The sequence below is a fragment of the Acomys minous genome (assembly GCF_964271855.1).
Source record: "Acomys minous genome assembly, chromosome: 16".
In the NCBI taxonomy this organism is placed as follows: domain Eukaryota; kingdom Metazoa; phylum Chordata; class Mammalia; order Rodentia; family Muridae; genus Acomys; species Acomys minous.
Window position 1 is genome coordinate 58,569,104 of NC_140498.1, and position 17,159 is coordinate 58,586,262.

Here is a 17,159-nt window from a genome sequence, read left to right on the forward strand (position 1 = left end):
TTTCCAGGTAGAAATAGACTTTAATGCACACTTTATGCTTATATAAACTCTGTGTTCTTTAAAGGCTTTCATTTTATTTGGAGCTTTTTGGCATCCAAACTAACATACTTTCTATGCATTTCACTACTTAATAGACTTTAAAGTATTTTATATTTTAAAACTAAATTTGAGAAATCAAGCATGCTGTAAACCCTACCTAACCCCAAGAAGTGTTTGTACTTCTAAAAAAAGTCACAGAAAGACAAACTTAAACTATCTGTCATAAAATTTCCCACATTCCACTTATGAATAAGGAAATACCGAGTTCATTATTATATATCGCTCGTTCTAGTAAGTCAGATTGTCAGACACGCTTCAGTAAACAGCCTCCACTTACAACTGTCTCGTAATTCACTTCCTCTTCGAGATGGTCTAGCCAGTGCTGACACTGTGCCAGTATGCCGTCTAAGCCCCGAAGTTGAAGTCTCAAACTTGTAGTTTTTAGCCTGGATATGTTCACCATAGTTACATACCTGCACCCACACATACAGTGTGCTACGAGTTACCATTTCAAGTAAGTCTATCTAGCAGACGTTCAGCCTGTCACCAAAGACTTAGACTGTAGCGCCTAAACACAGCACTGAGCTGAAACTGAAAAATCCCAGCAAAGCCTACTGCAGTATTCAGAGAAACAGTCAAGATTCCTAACATACTCAGTTGTGCAGGTACAAAAGTGCTTAGCATGACAAAATTACCAAAATAAAAACATTTTAACGGTTATTTGGTTCTAGCAATATTAACTATTCTTTACTTTTGGATAATTTAACATCTGCGTTTTAAATTTTATATAAACAACCTCTTTGTAACAAGTTTTTAAAAAAGCACACAAAAAATAGTGCAAACTATAATCTGATAGGTTTTTCATCTTGGTTACCTCATCACAAGTAACTCAAGAAACGTGTTTGACTATGAGGCTCCAGTAACATACAGACAGCACTGACCAGAGCTCAGCATTTCAGCCATTGTTTACAGCCCCAAATTCTAAGACTGGCCGCCGACAGACAGGACAGGTGCAGTTCTCTGACAGCCAGCGGTCAATACAGTGAATGTGAAACTCGTGCAGACACGGCAGCTGCCGGAGCTTGTTCCCAGCCACATAGTCACTGATGCATACACTACACACTTTACCTAACTCACTGTCAACTCCACTTTGCTCATAGCTCCGTGTAGAAAGATTGTCAATCTGCTCTTTGGTTAAACCACGAATTGGATCATCATCACCTTCATTCAGTAAGAAGAAATGAGCAAGGCGCAGAATGGGTAACGTCCCAGCCTCCACCACGTTGTCTGCCCTTCCTAACTGCCTTCTGCTTCTGCTGCTACTGTTGCGGGCCTGGGCTGCGGCAGGCTCACGGCCACCCCGCGTTTCAGCAGTGTCTTCTCGGGCCCGCCTGGCTTGTGAGGAACCGCTACCCTGCTGACCGCTGTCATTAGCTGCAGCTACGTTGTCCAGCTCTAGGTAGAGCTCTGGTAAACGCTGACCACGTCTCTGGTTCTCTGACTCAGGCTCCCCCTCCATTAGAGAACTCAGCTCTCCAAACCCAGTCATGATCTGCCTTAAAATTGACCGAAGGGCCACAGAGGATGGCTCAACCACCTCATTCTCAGAAATCCTCCGAAGAGGAACTGTTATGGTACTCACATAGGTGCGGACACCTGACCGCTCTAAGTGAGATATAGTTCTGTGAAAGCCCCCACTGTTGCTTTCAACTGTACTCTCCACCAGCCCTGCCCTGGATCGGGTTCTATTTGCAATGCTATCCCTGTCTCTAGTTTCTCCAGGACGGATCCTCCTGACTTGCAGGTCTAGTGTGATTGCCGGATGGCGCTGGGTGGCCGCTGAGGACCTGCTGGCGTCTCCTTCTTCTACGGTTATTCTTGACACAAGCCTCGAGTTAGACAGTGGGGCATAGTCAGTACCTCTGCGCTCTGGACCTTGTTCTAAGATGACCCGAGTTACCCCTCTCTGCCTACCAGACCTGCTTCTACCAGCTTGCTGTAGCGGTCTACTCTGCCTTTGGGGATTATGATGAACAGTAGCATTCTGTCTCTGAACTGGGGACCGGCTTCTACCGCTTAAAGCCGGACGTAATCTTATTGGCTCTAGTCTTTGGTTTGTGTTCCTCACTGTAACATTACTTCTAGCCCCGTTTTCCCAAATGTGTGCCGCTCCAAACCGCTGCCGTGTGCTCTGCCTGAGGTTATTTCCATCTGACTGGTTTATACGGGTGTTGATGGCACCAGTGCGAGGGGCACTAACTCTGGGAATGCCAAGTGATGCTCCGACTCCATTTCTCAACCTTCCCAGTTCTGAGAACCGGCCTTGTGCAGAGCCCTGCCCCCTTGCACCACGCCTACCCCTTGGACCGCGGGAGACACTGCCATTGGGACTCACGGAGGTTTGGCTTCTCGTTCGCCTAGCCACAGGGCTAGGTGACCTTTGCTGCCTATGAGCTCTGCTGACACCCGACAAAGGAATGTCCGTCTGACCCTCCCCGTGAGTTTCAGATCCTCTGTTGTCAGGATTTATGTGGATCTCCAGGCTAAACCCAAACTCTCCACTATCTGGGTTTGTTCGACTCACAGCCCTCCAACTTTGGTTCCCGTTCTGTCCACTTCGAGTCACATTTCCAGTGCGCCGAAAAGTGTTCAGCCATCGTAGCAGAGAATCTTCATCTGGATTTTCCCTAAGGTTTGCAGAGTCTGGAAAATAAGTCAAATTAACTTAAGGTAAATTTCTATAATGCTAAGACTTGAGAACTTTATTAAAGCACTGCAGAGACAGTGGTGATGAATTAAACAGTATCTACATTACCTTAATGAATGAAAAATGAAAAAAAAACTTTCTAGAAATATATACACACTACAGAAATTAAAATACTGGGTATATGCTTTGGCTCAGTGGGTAAGGGCACATGCTGCCAAGCGTAAATGATGTCCCCAGGACCCACATGGTGAAAGAACTGCCTTTCACAAATCGGGTGCGCATGTGTGCGCGTGCGTGTGCACACACACACACACACACATTTAAAGAAAAAGTCTACTTTCTAGACTCAGTAGCCTTTACCAGCTGACCTTGTCCACAGGTCCAGCCCAGACTTGTGGGGAACTCCATAAAGCAACCTCTCCCCTTGGTCAGCTATCCTATTCTGTAGCCCCAACTGGATAAGGCAACTTCTCCCCTCAACCTGGCTCTACCACCTCTCCTGCTCTGAGAGCCTCACTAGCCACCGCCATCCATGGTGCTGGCCCAGGGTAGATTAACTGAGGAGCCTCTGCCCTTCTGCTCCACTACCTCAGATCTCCCCTGGGTACTCAGACCTACATGGGATTCCGGCCTTGGGTACTGAAAACACACAGCGAAAGACACATCTAACAACCTAACGCCAGATGTCCAGCGCTCACTGCAAAAGCAAACTGTGTAAGAAAAACCAAGACTATGTCTGTTCCAAAAAACCCTAGCAATTCCATCAGCGAAATGGTCCCAAGGAGGACCACTTAAGACAAAATCTCAGGCACAGAAGTCAAAAGAGGAATTAAACACAATCTAAGAGCTCAAAGAATCTGAAGAGGAGCCGGGCGTGGTGGCACACGCCTATAACCCCAGCACTCGGGAGGCAGAGACAGATGGATCTCTGTGAGTTCGAGGCCAGGCTGGTCTACAAAGTGAGTCTAGGATAGCCAAGGCTACACAGAGAAACCCTGTCTCGAAAAACCAAAAAGAAAAAGAAAAGAGAAGAATCTAAAGAGGGCAAGGACACAGAATGAACTTGATGAGAGCAGGAATAAAGGAAAAGCCCCCAAAAGACACACACACATAACTAAATGAAACAAAGACACCATGAAAACAGAACCTGAAAAATGCAGAAAAATCTCATCTGAATGAAGCTGGAAATGAAAAGCTCAGTGCAAAGCCTCACAAGCAGAATAGATCACCTGGAAAAGACAGCAACATCAGGACTTGAAGGCAGGGTAGAGGAATTGGGTCACTCCAAGAAAATGAGAAAAGGAAGAAGAAGAAGAAGAAGAAGAAGAAGAAGAGGAGGAGGAGGAGAAGAAGAGTGGACAGAACATGTACGATCTTTAGACACCATGAAAAAAAACTGAATCTTTAGTTTAGGGCATAAAGAAAGAAAATTCCAAATCAAAAGAATAGAAAACATTTTCAATAAAATCACAGGAAAAAATTTCCCAAATCATGAGAGATATCCTTAAAGGACCAGGCCAGAAGAGAAGTGACACAGCAGAGAACAGGGTATTGGCGCTGCAAAAGATCAGGGCCATCACAGTAACAGCCGGCTACTGGGTAGACACCACTCAAGCCAGTAGGTCTTGGGAAGGCATTACCCATGTTTTGAAAGGCCATACATGCCAGAATATTATACCCAGCAAAAACTCTTCTATAAATGAAGAAAAATGTCCCATAATAAAAAAAGTAAACCAATTTGTGGCCACTAAGCCAGGGCTGCACAGGACACTGGAAGGAATATTTCAGTTTGAAGAGAAGGACACACACATTGCACAGGACACAAGAGATAAATAAATGACACCAGGATAATTAATCAAAAGATGTTTAACATCAAAATTCACCAGAGGACAAAAATTAACATAATCTCCCAGTAATAAAGCTGGATGGATCTCAGGTCACCAATGAGACTAGACTAGGATAGGAAACAAGATCCACCTTTACGCTGCCTCCAAGAACCATGCCTAACCCCGAGAACTAGACATGCCCTTAGGGAGAAAGGGTGGGAAAGGACTGCAAGCAGTTGAAGAAGGAAAAAGCAGGTGTGCAGCTAGTTTAAGACTTGGCCAAATAGATTTCAAACCCAAACTAGGCAGGTGAGAGAACAAGGGTCATACCACACTCTTTCATCTACCACCTAACTACAAACACACACACCAAACACTCATGTACCCAACCTCATAAAACAGACTGCTAAGTGTAAAGGTGCAGATTAACCCAAGGCGGTAATAACGGGGAGCCTCAATAATGCGCTGCTATCTACAAGCAGGTCGTCCAGACAGGACAGACAGACACTGGAGCTAACAACGTAAACCAAATGGACCCAACAGGCGTCTATGGAACATTCCACCAAGCCTTAAAGGACACATTCTCCTCTCAGTGTATTGTGGTACTCTGTACGTAGAGCCCATAGGAGGACACAGAGCAAGCCTAGTGACTGTGGAGACGCTGAAGTAACAGGCCATGCTCTGAATCAGCACAACATAAAGCCAGATACTAAGAGAAAGAAAAATGCACAAAGCACAAAACTCACGGAGACTAAACACAATGCTGAGCAATGAACGGGTCACAAAGAAACCAAGATAAAACAAATAATTTGAACTGATGTATAACTAGAAATAAGCTGGAAGTAGTAATTAAAAGTCAACTAAAATTAAACAAAATTTAAAACGAAACCAACAAACCAACCCATACACCCAGGGCCAGGGGAACGCAATACAGATTCTACTAGACCTTTGAAGGAGAACTAAGGCCAGTTCTAGTCAGCGTGCTCCACGGGCAGAGAGGAACTGAGACTCCCAAGCCCTCCTCATGAAGCCAGGTTTGTTCTGACAGCAAAGCAAGACACACAAAAGGAGAGCTAAGACACAAACAGTACTGACGATGGTTATGTTCTGCTCTAAGGCAATCTGGTCCCTTTGGACCTGCACAGCAGGTTGAAGGGATGCGCGCCTCAGGCCGTTGTCAACTTCCCAGCTGCTGAGTATTTCCAGTGGGACACTAACCACCATGGAGGGAGCCACTCTAACAGCACCACCCAAATTTGATGAAGGTAGGAAAGCAGCAACACATTTTTTTTTCCTAAAATGTCTTCATCTGAACACGGAACAGTAAGTGGGAACACAGAATAGTCATGGCAGAGGCCAAAGGTTTTCTCCTTCCTCAGACCTGACTGACATGCCAGGAGCCTGAAGGAACCATATTTTACTAACCTTACATTGTAACTGCTACTCTTTTTTATTTTGGCTTTTCAAGACAGGGTTTCTCTGTGTAGCCCTGGCTGTCCTGGACTCGCTTTTATAGACCAGGCTGGCGTCAATCTCACAGATCTACCTGCCTCTGCCTCCCGAGTGCTGGGATGACAGGCGTGCAAGCACCATGGCCAGCCAAGGTGTTATTTGTCATGGGTTCGCTATACATCTGAATTCTTGAAAGCTTTCCTACATCCGAAACCCCCGAGCTGCCTTAATGGCCGAGCGTGTTTGTAACTGAAGGGATAATCCAGCTTCCCACCATTTCTCTTACTTCTCCTCCTGCTTTTATTTTATGAACTCAGGGGTCTTAGGCTCACTCAGTTCTAAACACAGAATTTATAAACCTTCTTCATAGGCAGGTGGCAGTGGCGCACATCTGTAATCTCAGCACTTGGGAGGCAGAGGCAGGCAGATTGCTATGAGTTTCTATGACAACCTGGTCTACAAAGCAAGTCCAGGACAGCCAGGGCTATAAGAGAAACCCCGTCTCAAAAACAAAACACCAAAATAAAAAAAGAAATGAAAGCCTCTGTCCTAAACTTGAAGGAAGTAAAAAATCTATTTATCCAGAGAACTAGGTAAATCATACTCCCGAGCCTCCGATCTCTCTGATGTAGATCCACACTTCCTCTCGTTCCTAAGAGCCAAGCGACAGGAAAGGAGCAGTTGGGAGGGAGAGGAGAGAAAGAGCCTAAAGGAGGTAAAATGTAAGCAGAGGGGTGAACACAAGGGACAGAAGGCTTGGGGAGGTGACTTCTTACAAAATCTCACTTTCTGAATTTAAGTTAGCTGCATCTGTGTGAAGCTGGAAACGACCACAGTCCCTATGGAGGTAAAGCAAAAGAAGCCCAGGCAGCTGACGGCTAACAAAATTACTAAGGGATGTCTCCGGGGGAAGAGGTAGAAGCAAAACAGGGGCCCGGAAGTTGGGCTTGCCTTCAAGTCTGTAATTCCTTTAGTTGGAATTGGTTTTCATTAGTACCTTGCTTATTGCAAGATATGATTTCATGTTTGCTTGATAAAGTAACAAGCAAGCCAACAAAACAGCAACCAGTTTCCTAACGGTCAGTCTCTTAAGTCACATCAATAGAAAAAGACGTAGTATGTATGTGCTAAGGTTAAAAAGAATGCTATCTGGCTGGGGGAGGGAGCTCAACGCAGAACACTTATCAAGCACACACAGGCCCTGGTCTGTCTCAGGGAGGCTGGAGGAAGGGCCAATGTATATTTTGTTCACATAAACTTCCTGAAGACAAACTATGTATGAGAAACATTTCTCAGTATATTCTTCTGCCCGTTAGTCCCTAACCAGACTGCTCTTAGCAGCACTCGTTATCCAAATGAAGGTCCCATTCAACTGGCAGAGCGCGGCCAACAGAGAAGACTGTTCACTTCTACTGCAGGAGCAAGCCTGCCGCTCAGAGTCAGGCCACAGTACCTCCATCACTTGTCCCACCCTCCGAGCCAGGCGGGGACGCCAGTTGTTCCTTCGCTCTATCTAAGCGCTGCTGCAGTTCCTCTGATGTCATTTCTCCTGAAACAATCAAAGAGCACTCATTGAAAAAATTTAAATTACCAAGTTTTCCCAGAAATTATGAAATACAAAACTTTAGCAACTGGGGGCCAGTGAGATAGCTCAGTGGGTAAACCACTTACTTACTGCCAACTTGACTTACATAGTGGAAGTAGAGAAAGATTCCTAATGGTTGATCTCTAGCATCTACACACTCACCTTTACACACACTTACACACACACGTGCATGCACGCGCGTGGTAAATAGTCATTTTGAAAAATCTTAACCCACAGAAGACAATCCCGGTTATTTTCACACTCTATAAACTGAAGTTAATAATATTTGATACAAATACACATCAATGTGGTTATAGCTCATTTATTAATATTTCATTAAAATTGAGATTGAAACTAGAATATTTTGGTTTAAAAAAAAAAACTAAACAAAAAACAAACAGACAAACCTCTCAGTAAGAACCTATAAGCTAGGGCTGGAAAGACAGCTCAGCAGTTCCCGGCATCCACATGGAGTAGCTCACAACCACTCTCAATGCCAGCTCCAGAAGACCCAAGGGCCTGCTGGGTTTTGTCAGCCTCTTCTGGCCTCCTCAGACACGTGTGCTCACATACACATCTCCTCCTCCACACACATGCCCACAGACACACAGAAAAATATAAGGAAATTTAAAAACAACAACAAGAAAAGGATAAGCTTTATGTGCATTAGAAAAAAAGAGTCAAAAAGAAAATCAGAAAGAAAGTAATTTTAGGAAATGTTCAAATCTTAGTGCTTGTGCCCCAATATTTTATTATATGAGCCACCAACATGGAAATATACAGACGCGCGCGCACACACACACACACATATTTGCGCATGCACACATGGAAATGAATGTATAGACTACACTGGACTTTTGGTGGTCATTATCTCACTGAATGTTACACCTTACTAAGTTAAGAATTAAGTTTCAAAATAACATTTTATTTGTACAAATGTCATGAAGGAGAAGTAGAGCTAGAGTGCAGCAGAACGCTTGCCTAGCACGCACAAAACATCCCTAGGTTCAAAGCCCATGGCCATGGCAGTGGAGGGTGGTGAGAACTGTACATGTGAACATTTAATGCATATATACGGTAGCTTTTTTTTTTCTTTTTAAGATTTATTTATTTATTATGTACACAATGTTCTGTCTGGCAGAAGAGGGCACCAAATCTCACCACAGATGGTTGTGAGCCACTATGTGGTTGCTGGGAATCGAACTCAGGACCCTTGGAAGAACAGCCAGTGCCCTCAAGCTCTGAGCCATCTCTCCAGCCCCTACATTAGCTTTTTAAGGTAGGCCTCTGTGTATGGCCACATATCTAGTGTTCGCACGTATTTGTGAAACACAGAAGGCAGTGATCTTGTTATACTGACTAATTCTTAGACTCACAAAGGGAGATAAGATAGTCTCTTTTCTTTGAAATCCCCCCTTTCAATAACAGAAGAAAAACAAACCAACCCTCTGTGTCTATTTCTTACCAGGGGTGCCTAAAAGATTATGGTCTCTCATTAGCCGGTAATCTTCATCATTGAGCTCGTTAATAAACTGATAATAGGCTTCTTCTCTGTGGAGCCGCTCTTGCTGCCATCTTCTCTCATTCTCTTGAAATGAGACTTCTTCTCCACTACCACCCAACGTAGGTCTAGACGGATTCATGCTGAGACTTAAAAAAACACATACAAACTCAATGCAGTAGTCATGGACTAGCATAGCTGAGCCGTTTTTCATTTTTGTTTTGTGAGACAGAGTTTCTCTGTGTAGCCCTGGCTGTCCTGGAACTCTCTCTGTAGACCAGGCTGGCCAGTAACTCAGAGAGATCCTCCCGAGTGCTGGGATTAAAGGTGTGTGCCAACACAGTCGGCTTTTTGTTTACTGAGATAAGCTCCTACTATGAAGCCCCGTCTGGCCTGGAACTCACTATGTAGGCCACTAAGAATCTCTTCAATTATGATTCGTAAGTGCCTTTATAGACTTACTGAACTGATACTCTAAGACTTAGGAAGCAGTGTTGCCTTCCCTGATAGAGTGATCAAGGTAGGAAATCTACTCTCGAGGCCAGCACTTACTGTAGACCCCCCAGTCAGAAACTCCTGGGACTGAGCACTGCAGGCTGAAGAACAGGGCCTGATACAGACAGTCGGAGCTCTCCTGCGCTCTCTCAAGCCTCAGAGCCATGCATGGCGTATTGTCTCCTGTTGGTTTTCACAGTCTTAGAGAGATCAACTCTGAGTCTTCAACAGACACAGTGGTCAAAATTAAGAAGGGCAGTGAGATGACAGTGGTCATATATAGTAACGATCCGTCCTGGGAGGAGTTCAGTACAGCATCATCTCCAAACGTGCTAACTGCCCTGGTTGGAACAGGAGCCCGTTGGATAGGAAGTAAAGAACATGCAAAATTCAAGCCGAAAATTTTAACAAGATGAAGGCCTTTTGAGAGACATAGAAAAAATTTTAAAAGATCACCAATTTGATACTCAGATACGACAGCTGTGTGAACTGTGCCTGGCTCAGTGATGACTTCTTAAGCATTAGGTAAAGTAGCAGCCTTGTCCTATTAGCTGTTCATGTCTGAGGTCTTCACTGTAAAATCTGACAGGTATGTATCTGACCTTTAAAATGTAAATAAATAAACTAGCCCAGGCAGGTGGTGGCCCAGGACCCAGAAGCAGGGGAATAATGAGTTCAAGGCCAGCCTGGTCTACAAAGAAACCCTGTCTCGAAAAGACCCAAATAAAACAAACAAACAAAAAAAACCCAATGTAAAACTAAAAAATCAAAACAACAAACTAATTTTACAATGCAAAGCTAGCTAGGTGTGACAGCACATGCCTTCATTCCCAGCACTCAGAAGAAAGACCAGTCCAGCCTGGTCTACAGACAGAGTGAGTTCTAGGACAGCCAGGACTGCAGACACACAGACACACACCTTGTCTCGAAAACAAAAACAAAAAGACACAAAAGAAAGAAAAAATTAATAGCATCAAAAATGAAAGGTTTTCCACTTACAAGTAATCAGGACCACAATTGGCAAGAAGCATATGTAGCGGCCACAGCCTAACAGGTTTGTTTTTGCTTTTGTTTTTCTTTAGGTTTTTTGAGACAGGGTTTCTCTGTGACGCCTTGGCTATCCTGGACAAGCTTTTGTAGACCAGGCTGGCCTCAAACTCAGAGATCTGCCTGCCTCTGCCTCCTAAATGCTGGGATTAAAGGCGTGCGCCACCACACCCCGTTATAACATGATTTTTTTAAAAATACATGTTTTGAAAAGTAGAAATTGGCCAGTGTGGTGGTGCATGCCCTTAAATCCCAGCACTCGGGAGGCAAAGGCAGGCGGATCTCTGTGAGTTCGAGGCCAGCCTGGTCTATAAAGTGAGTCTAGGACTGTTAAGGCTACACAGAGAAACCCTGTCTCAAAGGGAAAAAAGAGCATAAATCTGACAAAAAAAAAAAAAAAACTAGCCAAGCTTCTTAGAAATTATTCAAAATGAATACCTTATTTTCCTTTTAACATTGTTTTAACATATGAGACTGTGTCCATTCTTCTGTTGTTTGTGCCTTTTTTTGAGAGCTGCTCATCTGAATTAATAAAAAGAAAAATTGAATTATTCAGTAAACAGCCTCTCTGAAAGCCCAGGAACAGCTGCTGCTGGGCTCCCAACTCCTCCTCTGCAAAGCTCAAGCTAAATTCTCCAGAAGCTTCTAGTAGTATAAGCTTATCTAGGAAATTCGAGCCTCCTATACAATCAGATAACAAAAACCTCCCAGAAGGCCTCTCCTCCTACAGTGTCACTGCTCCAAGGACTGCGCCTCCTCCTTTCTCAAAGGCCTTCCTATCACGTTCCCATCAGGGCGTAGCTGGGTTAGGGGAGGAAATTAGTTCACTTCTAAACCTTCACTTTCTTGTCCACCGCCCCCCACCCCCACCCCCCCACCATCCCGCAACGGGTTCTTTTCCTTACCGTGGTAATGGAGGTCCCGGGGTGGGGGAAGGAGGAAGCCCCACTCCGGTATACAAACTGGACTCAGGAACCCAACCAATCTCCCTTCAATCTAGCCTCAAGTGCCGCTGCCCCTGCGACCTAGATTGGCTTTTGGGCCAATGAGCAACTGGAAAAGCTCAAAGCAGTTATCCAATCGGATAAAGGTAAGCTCGCCCCTTCACCCCCACCCCCCACCCCGCCACCCCCCTAGCACGTCCTGCTTTCCGAGGAGTCTCCCGGAAGTACTACCGAGACCAACGAGATGACCCTTCCCCGTTTACCAAACAGCGTCCCCTCCCCTGCGCCCCCCCCCCACGACCCCCACCTCCAGCGGGGTGACCCGCGGTTGTCCTCTCCCTGGAGGTGAGGAGGCGGAAGGCTCTGCCACCGAGCCTTCCAGGGCCGCTACGCCCTCTAATCTTCCGCTGAGGCGTGAAGCTCAGAATCTCTGCCGCTGCTTGGGGCCGACCCGCCGGAGAGAAACCCAGGAGAGAAGACCGTCCGGTGTCGGGCCTTATCTCACGGGCATAGGAGAACTAAGGCACGCCACCGTCGCGCGGAGGCTCGCCGGTGCGTCTGTAAACGGCGCCCGCCGGAAGCCGGAGCCGAGGCGCCGGAGTTCCGCTGCTGCAGTGCGCAGGGTCAGCTGCCTCGGGCTGCAGGCTAAGCTCACAGCGCCCTCGGTGGCTCCCACTCCAAGCTTTGGAAATGCCCGCTCCTCTTTTCCTACTCAGAGCCCCTTTGACGAAGTCTGGCGGAAAGCAGACCTGCCCAAACTGTTCTTCGCTCTTCACCGCCCGGTGTAACTACCCAGTTTGAGCATTTCACTTGTGTTAGTTCACTGGAACAAGGAAACGAAATGTGCTTGTAATGGGAAAGCATTTCAAAATCCCATTATTAACCATTGTTGTCACCTCTGCCCTCTCTGTTTCCTTATTTTCGTTACGTGACACCAAACTTACCTAACCTTGTGGTCCTGGTAGGGCCCTTTCCTGACACCCCCATCAGCCAAATGGCTTAATCACGGATTAATACGAGCGTTACTCCTATGACGCGTAATTCTTTCCTCTCTTCTTTTTGTTTTGTTTTGCTTTTGGTTTTTTTTAGTTTTTTTTTAGTTTTTTGTTTTTTTTTTTGTTTGTTTTTTGTTTTGTTTTTTTGGTTTTTGAGACAGGGTTTCTCTGTGTAGCCTTGGCTGTCCTGGACTCGCTTTGTAGACTAGGCTGGCCTCGAACTCACAGCGATCCGCCTGCCTCTGCCTCCCGAGTACTGGAATTAAAGGCGTGCGCCACCACGCCCAGCTTCCTCTCTTTTCGTTATTGCCTCCTTTCTTTCGTTGTTGCATGAATTTGTTGCGTTTTGAGACGTGGTCTCATATAGCCCAGGCAGGCCTTTAGCTGATGAGCTTCCTGCCTTTGCCCAAGAATATGCTACCATGTCTGGGGGCGATTGCCTTAATGTTTGCTAGTGTAGAAGGTGGTACTGGCTACCAGGTAGGTTCTTTTTCTCCATCAGTTAAATAATTAAAAGAGGGAGAAAGGCAAAAATTAAAGGGAGGTTTATTGGCAAGTGTTGAAGAGTTCTTTCTCCTGTAGAAAAGTACTCCCAATTGGGGAGACCACCAGCTTTAAAGTGCGTTGAGTTTTTATTTGGTTTTAGGGTCCCCTGCATGGTGATTTATTTCCCTCCCTTTTAATATTGATCCAAAAGGGTCTATCCCCCCCTCCTTTACCTTTCTTTTTTCTTGGTTTTTCAAGACAAGGTTTCTCTGTGTAGCCTTGGCTGTCCTGGACTCACTTTGTAGACCAGGCTGGCCTCGAACTCACAGCGATCCGCGTGCCTCTGCCTCCCAAGTGCTGGGATTAAAGTCATGCGCCACCACTGCCCAGCTTATTTTTCCCTTTTCTGTCATTGTTTCGAGGAGCAGACTGACTGACTTGGCTCTTACCTTCTTGGAGCAGCTTTGGAGTCCCACCCCCAACTTCATTAGGGAGCTACACGGCTGAGGCAGTGATAGGCTCACGTCTCTGTGTAGCCCGTTGCTGTTTTGTCTTTTTCAGGATCCTTTGGCATCCTACATTTCTAAAGCTTTCCTTATATATTTCAATTTAGGATATAGTCATTTTTTTTTCCTTATTCTGAGTTTGTCCTTCACAGGCACACATAAAGCCAATTCTGTAGTCTTCCGTCTTACATTGAAGTCCCCGTCATTTCTTTCTAATACTGGAAATAGGTCTTGTGAACTGAAGTTCCGCCCACTGGGCAGGGGGTGGGGGGTGGGGGGTGGGGGGTGGGGGGGAGGGGCTGCACCTGTGGTAAACATTCTACAAGGCAGACTGACTGATTAAAACTTCCATGATTGTGCTACTGGGATATCTCCCCTGATCTCCAGCAGCCGCTTGTTGCCGTTTTTTGTGTTGTGACCTAAAATCGTTGTGACTTTTGTGACTAGGAGGTCAGGTCGTTTGGAATGTACAGAAAGTACCCTAGCGTCCACCAACTCACAGCTGAATAGTGTGTGCAGACAACATCTGTGCCCCGCAGCAGACACCTCCCTGGTTTTCTGTAATCTACCTGCCTGTTTCCACCAAGGAACTTACGTCCTCTACAGGCAGGGTTTCTCTGTGTCACAGCCCTGGCTGTCCTGGAACTGGCTTTATAGACCAGGCTGGCCTCAAACTCAGGGATCCACCTGTCTCTGCCTCCCAAGTGCTGAGATTAAAGACATGCACCACCATGCCCGGGTTATCCACCAAGGTATTTTTTAAAGTATCTTGATTTTATTTGTTCTGTTACTATAAAGACATCATGATTCTGTTACCGTCATGGAGCATGGTATTTGGAGTAACCTTATATTTGTCTTCCAAGCTGTGATCACTCATGCTTGCCTCCGGGACAAAACGATCTCTTATTTTTTTCTGAGGCAAGAGCTGTTTTTTTTTTTTTTTTTTTTTTTTTTTGCATTAAGGAGTTTTGGTGGCTGAGTGTGGAGCCCCCAGGATCATCCACTTTCATTGGAGGAGTCACTGGGTGGGTGCCAGGATGGGCCACTTGTGCCAACTGTCTGGTGCTGACTTCTCAGCTGAATGCTAGTGAGTTGTCTCTGGGGCTTGGGGCTCCTTTGGTTTGGTTTATTCTGAGCTGGTTGTAAAGATCATATTTGGTTGGCTACTTTATTATTTTCTTAGTTTGCTTAGGGAGCATTTTGTTTGTTTTAAGTCATCTGGCTGCTCAGTTTGTTTGCTTTCAGGACATTTGGTTCGTTCGTTTGCTTTCTGCCACGGCTCCCATGTCTGATTCACGGAAGGAGGAAATGCTTGGAGAAAAGCTGCCATGTGGTGCTCCAGCTGGTTTTTTGTTTGATAATTGTGTTAGTTTAACTTATATGTATTTGGAGAATGGGGAAATCTAAAGATAACTTGGCTTTATGCTTCTCTTCACGGAAAACATTTGATCGTAAATTGTTTGTGTGTACACTGGGGAGACAGAGACGAGAGAGAGAGAGAGAGAGAGAGAGAGAGAGAGAGAGAACAAGAGGACGCTAGACAAGAGAACTTGAAAATCATGAATAGGCAGCCTACTTTGATATAAGTTTAAAAAAATCTGTAGGAAAGAAGTGATGAGGGGCTGGAGAGATGGCTCAGAGGGTACGAACACTGGCTGCTCTGCCAAAGGTCCTGAGTTCAATTCCTAGAAACCACATGTTGGCTCACAGCCATCTATAATGAGATCTGTTTCCCTCTTTTGGCCTGCAGGCAGAACATTGTATACATTGGAAAAAAAAAAAAAAGAAGAAGAAGAAGAAGAAGAAAAGAAAAGAAAGAAAGAAAAGTGATGAAGAACTTGGTATTTAACAAATGATGAATTCACTACATTGAAGTTAAAAGGAGTTATTAAATAGCAATAGGAGCTGGGCAGTGGTGGCACACACCTTTAATTCTAGCACTTGGGAGGCAGAGGCAGGCGGGTCTCTGTGAGTTCAAGGCCAGCCTGGTCTACAAAGTGAGTCCAGGACAGCTAGGGCTACACAGAGAACACCCCCCCCCAAAAAAAAATCAACAGGAAATTTCACTAGGGGGTTCACACCTGTAATCCCAGCACTGGGGGAGACAGAGGCAGGTGGCTCTTCATGAGTTCAAGGCCAGCCTGGTCTACAGAGTGAGTCCAGGAGAGCCAGGGCTATTATACAGGGAGATCCTGTCTTTAAAAACTGGAAGAAGAAGAAGAAGAAAAAGAAGAAGAAGAAGAAGAAGAAGAAGAAGAAGAAGAAGAAGAAGAAGAAGGTGTTTCTAAAGACTAGTCTCTACTGAATAACTCTCTCTCTCTCTCTCTCTCTCTCTCTCTCTCTCTCTCTCTCTCGTGTGTGTGTGTGTGTGTGTATGTGTGTGTATGTGTATGTGTGTGTATGTGTGTGTGTGTATGTGCGTGTGTATGTGTGTGTGTATGTGTGTATGTGTGTGTGTGTGTGTATGTGTGTGTGTGTATGTGCGTGTGTGTGTGTATGTGCGTGTGTGTGTGTGTGTGTGTGTATGTGTGTATGTGTGTGTGTGTATGTGTGTGTGTGTGTGTGTATGTGTGTGTGTATGTGTGTGTGTATGTGTGTGTGTGTGTATGTGTGTGTGTGTGTATGTGTGTGTGTATGTGTGTGTGTGTATGTGTGTGTGTGTGTATGTGCGTGTGTGTGTATACACCTCTGGCTTCAGCGTCACTCATGTTCCCAGGGCACTGACAGAATGCAGCCAGATCCTTAGCTGCAATGTCAGTGGCCGATCCCTGTCCCAGTTCCCGACAGCTCCTGTTCCCCTCTGATGCCTCACAGGCTGGAGCTCATGCCTTCCACATTTCCAGCAGGATGACCTTTTTAACTCTGATTCCATATTCCAGGTCTCTTCTAGCCCACAGCCCCAAACTCTCCCACACTCCTTCTGCCAACCAGTGGTAAAGGCCTAGGAAGCTGCACGGTCACACCACCACCTCCATGTGAGGTACCAGTCTCCTGCAGCAGTTATTGGTCTGTTGGAATCAGACACCTTGATGCTTTAGTTCAATTCACAGCACCTGGGTACAGTCTAGCAAGGTGGGAAAGTTGTGGTGGCCGGAGCTTGAGGTAGCTGGTCACATTAGTCTGCAGTCAGAAGGAGAAGGAGCTATGTATGGTGGCTCACACCTTTAACCCCAGCTCTCCCAAAGGTAGAGGCAGGGAAGTCTCGGTGAGTTCAAGGCCAACCTGGTCTATATCATGGGTTCCCAGGCCAGCCAGGACTATATAAGGAGACCTCATTGAAAGGAGAAAGCAAAGAAGAGGGAGATAAAAGGTTATACTCACCCAGGTTTCTCCTTCTCGTGCCGTCCCAGGTTCCACCTTATGGAATGTGCTTCCCACATGTAGGAGGGGTCTTTGCTCCTCAGGTAACCTCACTTGGACCATCTCCCACAGACAGGCTTGTCTCCTCGGTGACTCTAAAGCCTAGAATATTGCATTATAGACAATGACAAGTTAACAGCCACAGGTAACTATCACCCACATCCACGTATTCCTACCTAACAAGTTTTCCCTTTATTCCTATCCCTTTGTCTAGGC

At 45.7% G+C, this 17,159-nt stretch overlaps 1 protein-coding gene across 5 annotated transcripts; it reads right to left on the bottom strand.

The window, feature by feature from the left end:
- Positions 1–12,185, bottom strand: RNF6 (ring finger protein 6). Of its 5 annotated transcripts, none has more exons than XM_084761751.1 (6): positions 11,904–12,185; positions 11,091–11,174; positions 9,663–10,207; positions 9,075–9,259; positions 7,478–7,573; positions 1–2,742 (listed from the first exon to the last, which is right to left on the bottom strand). In XM_084761751.1, exons 4-6 carry the CDS (start codon positions 9,250–9,252, stop codon positions 995–997), a joined length of 2,022 nt encoding a protein of 673 aa, XP_084617877.1. In that variant the 5' UTR covers positions 9,253–9,259; positions 9,663–10,207; positions 11,091–11,174; positions 11,904–12,185; the 3' UTR covers positions 1–994. The 5 variants fall into 5 exon arrangements, with proteins under 5 accessions (XP_084617877.1, XP_084617878.1, XP_084617875.1 ...); XM_084761752.1 differs by lacking the exon at positions 11,904–12,185 and adding an exon at positions 11,558–11,753; XM_084761749.1 differs by lacking the exon at positions 9,663–10,207 and having other exon boundaries at positions 11,904–12,184.
- Positions 12,186–17,159: the final 4,974 nt, after the last annotated feature.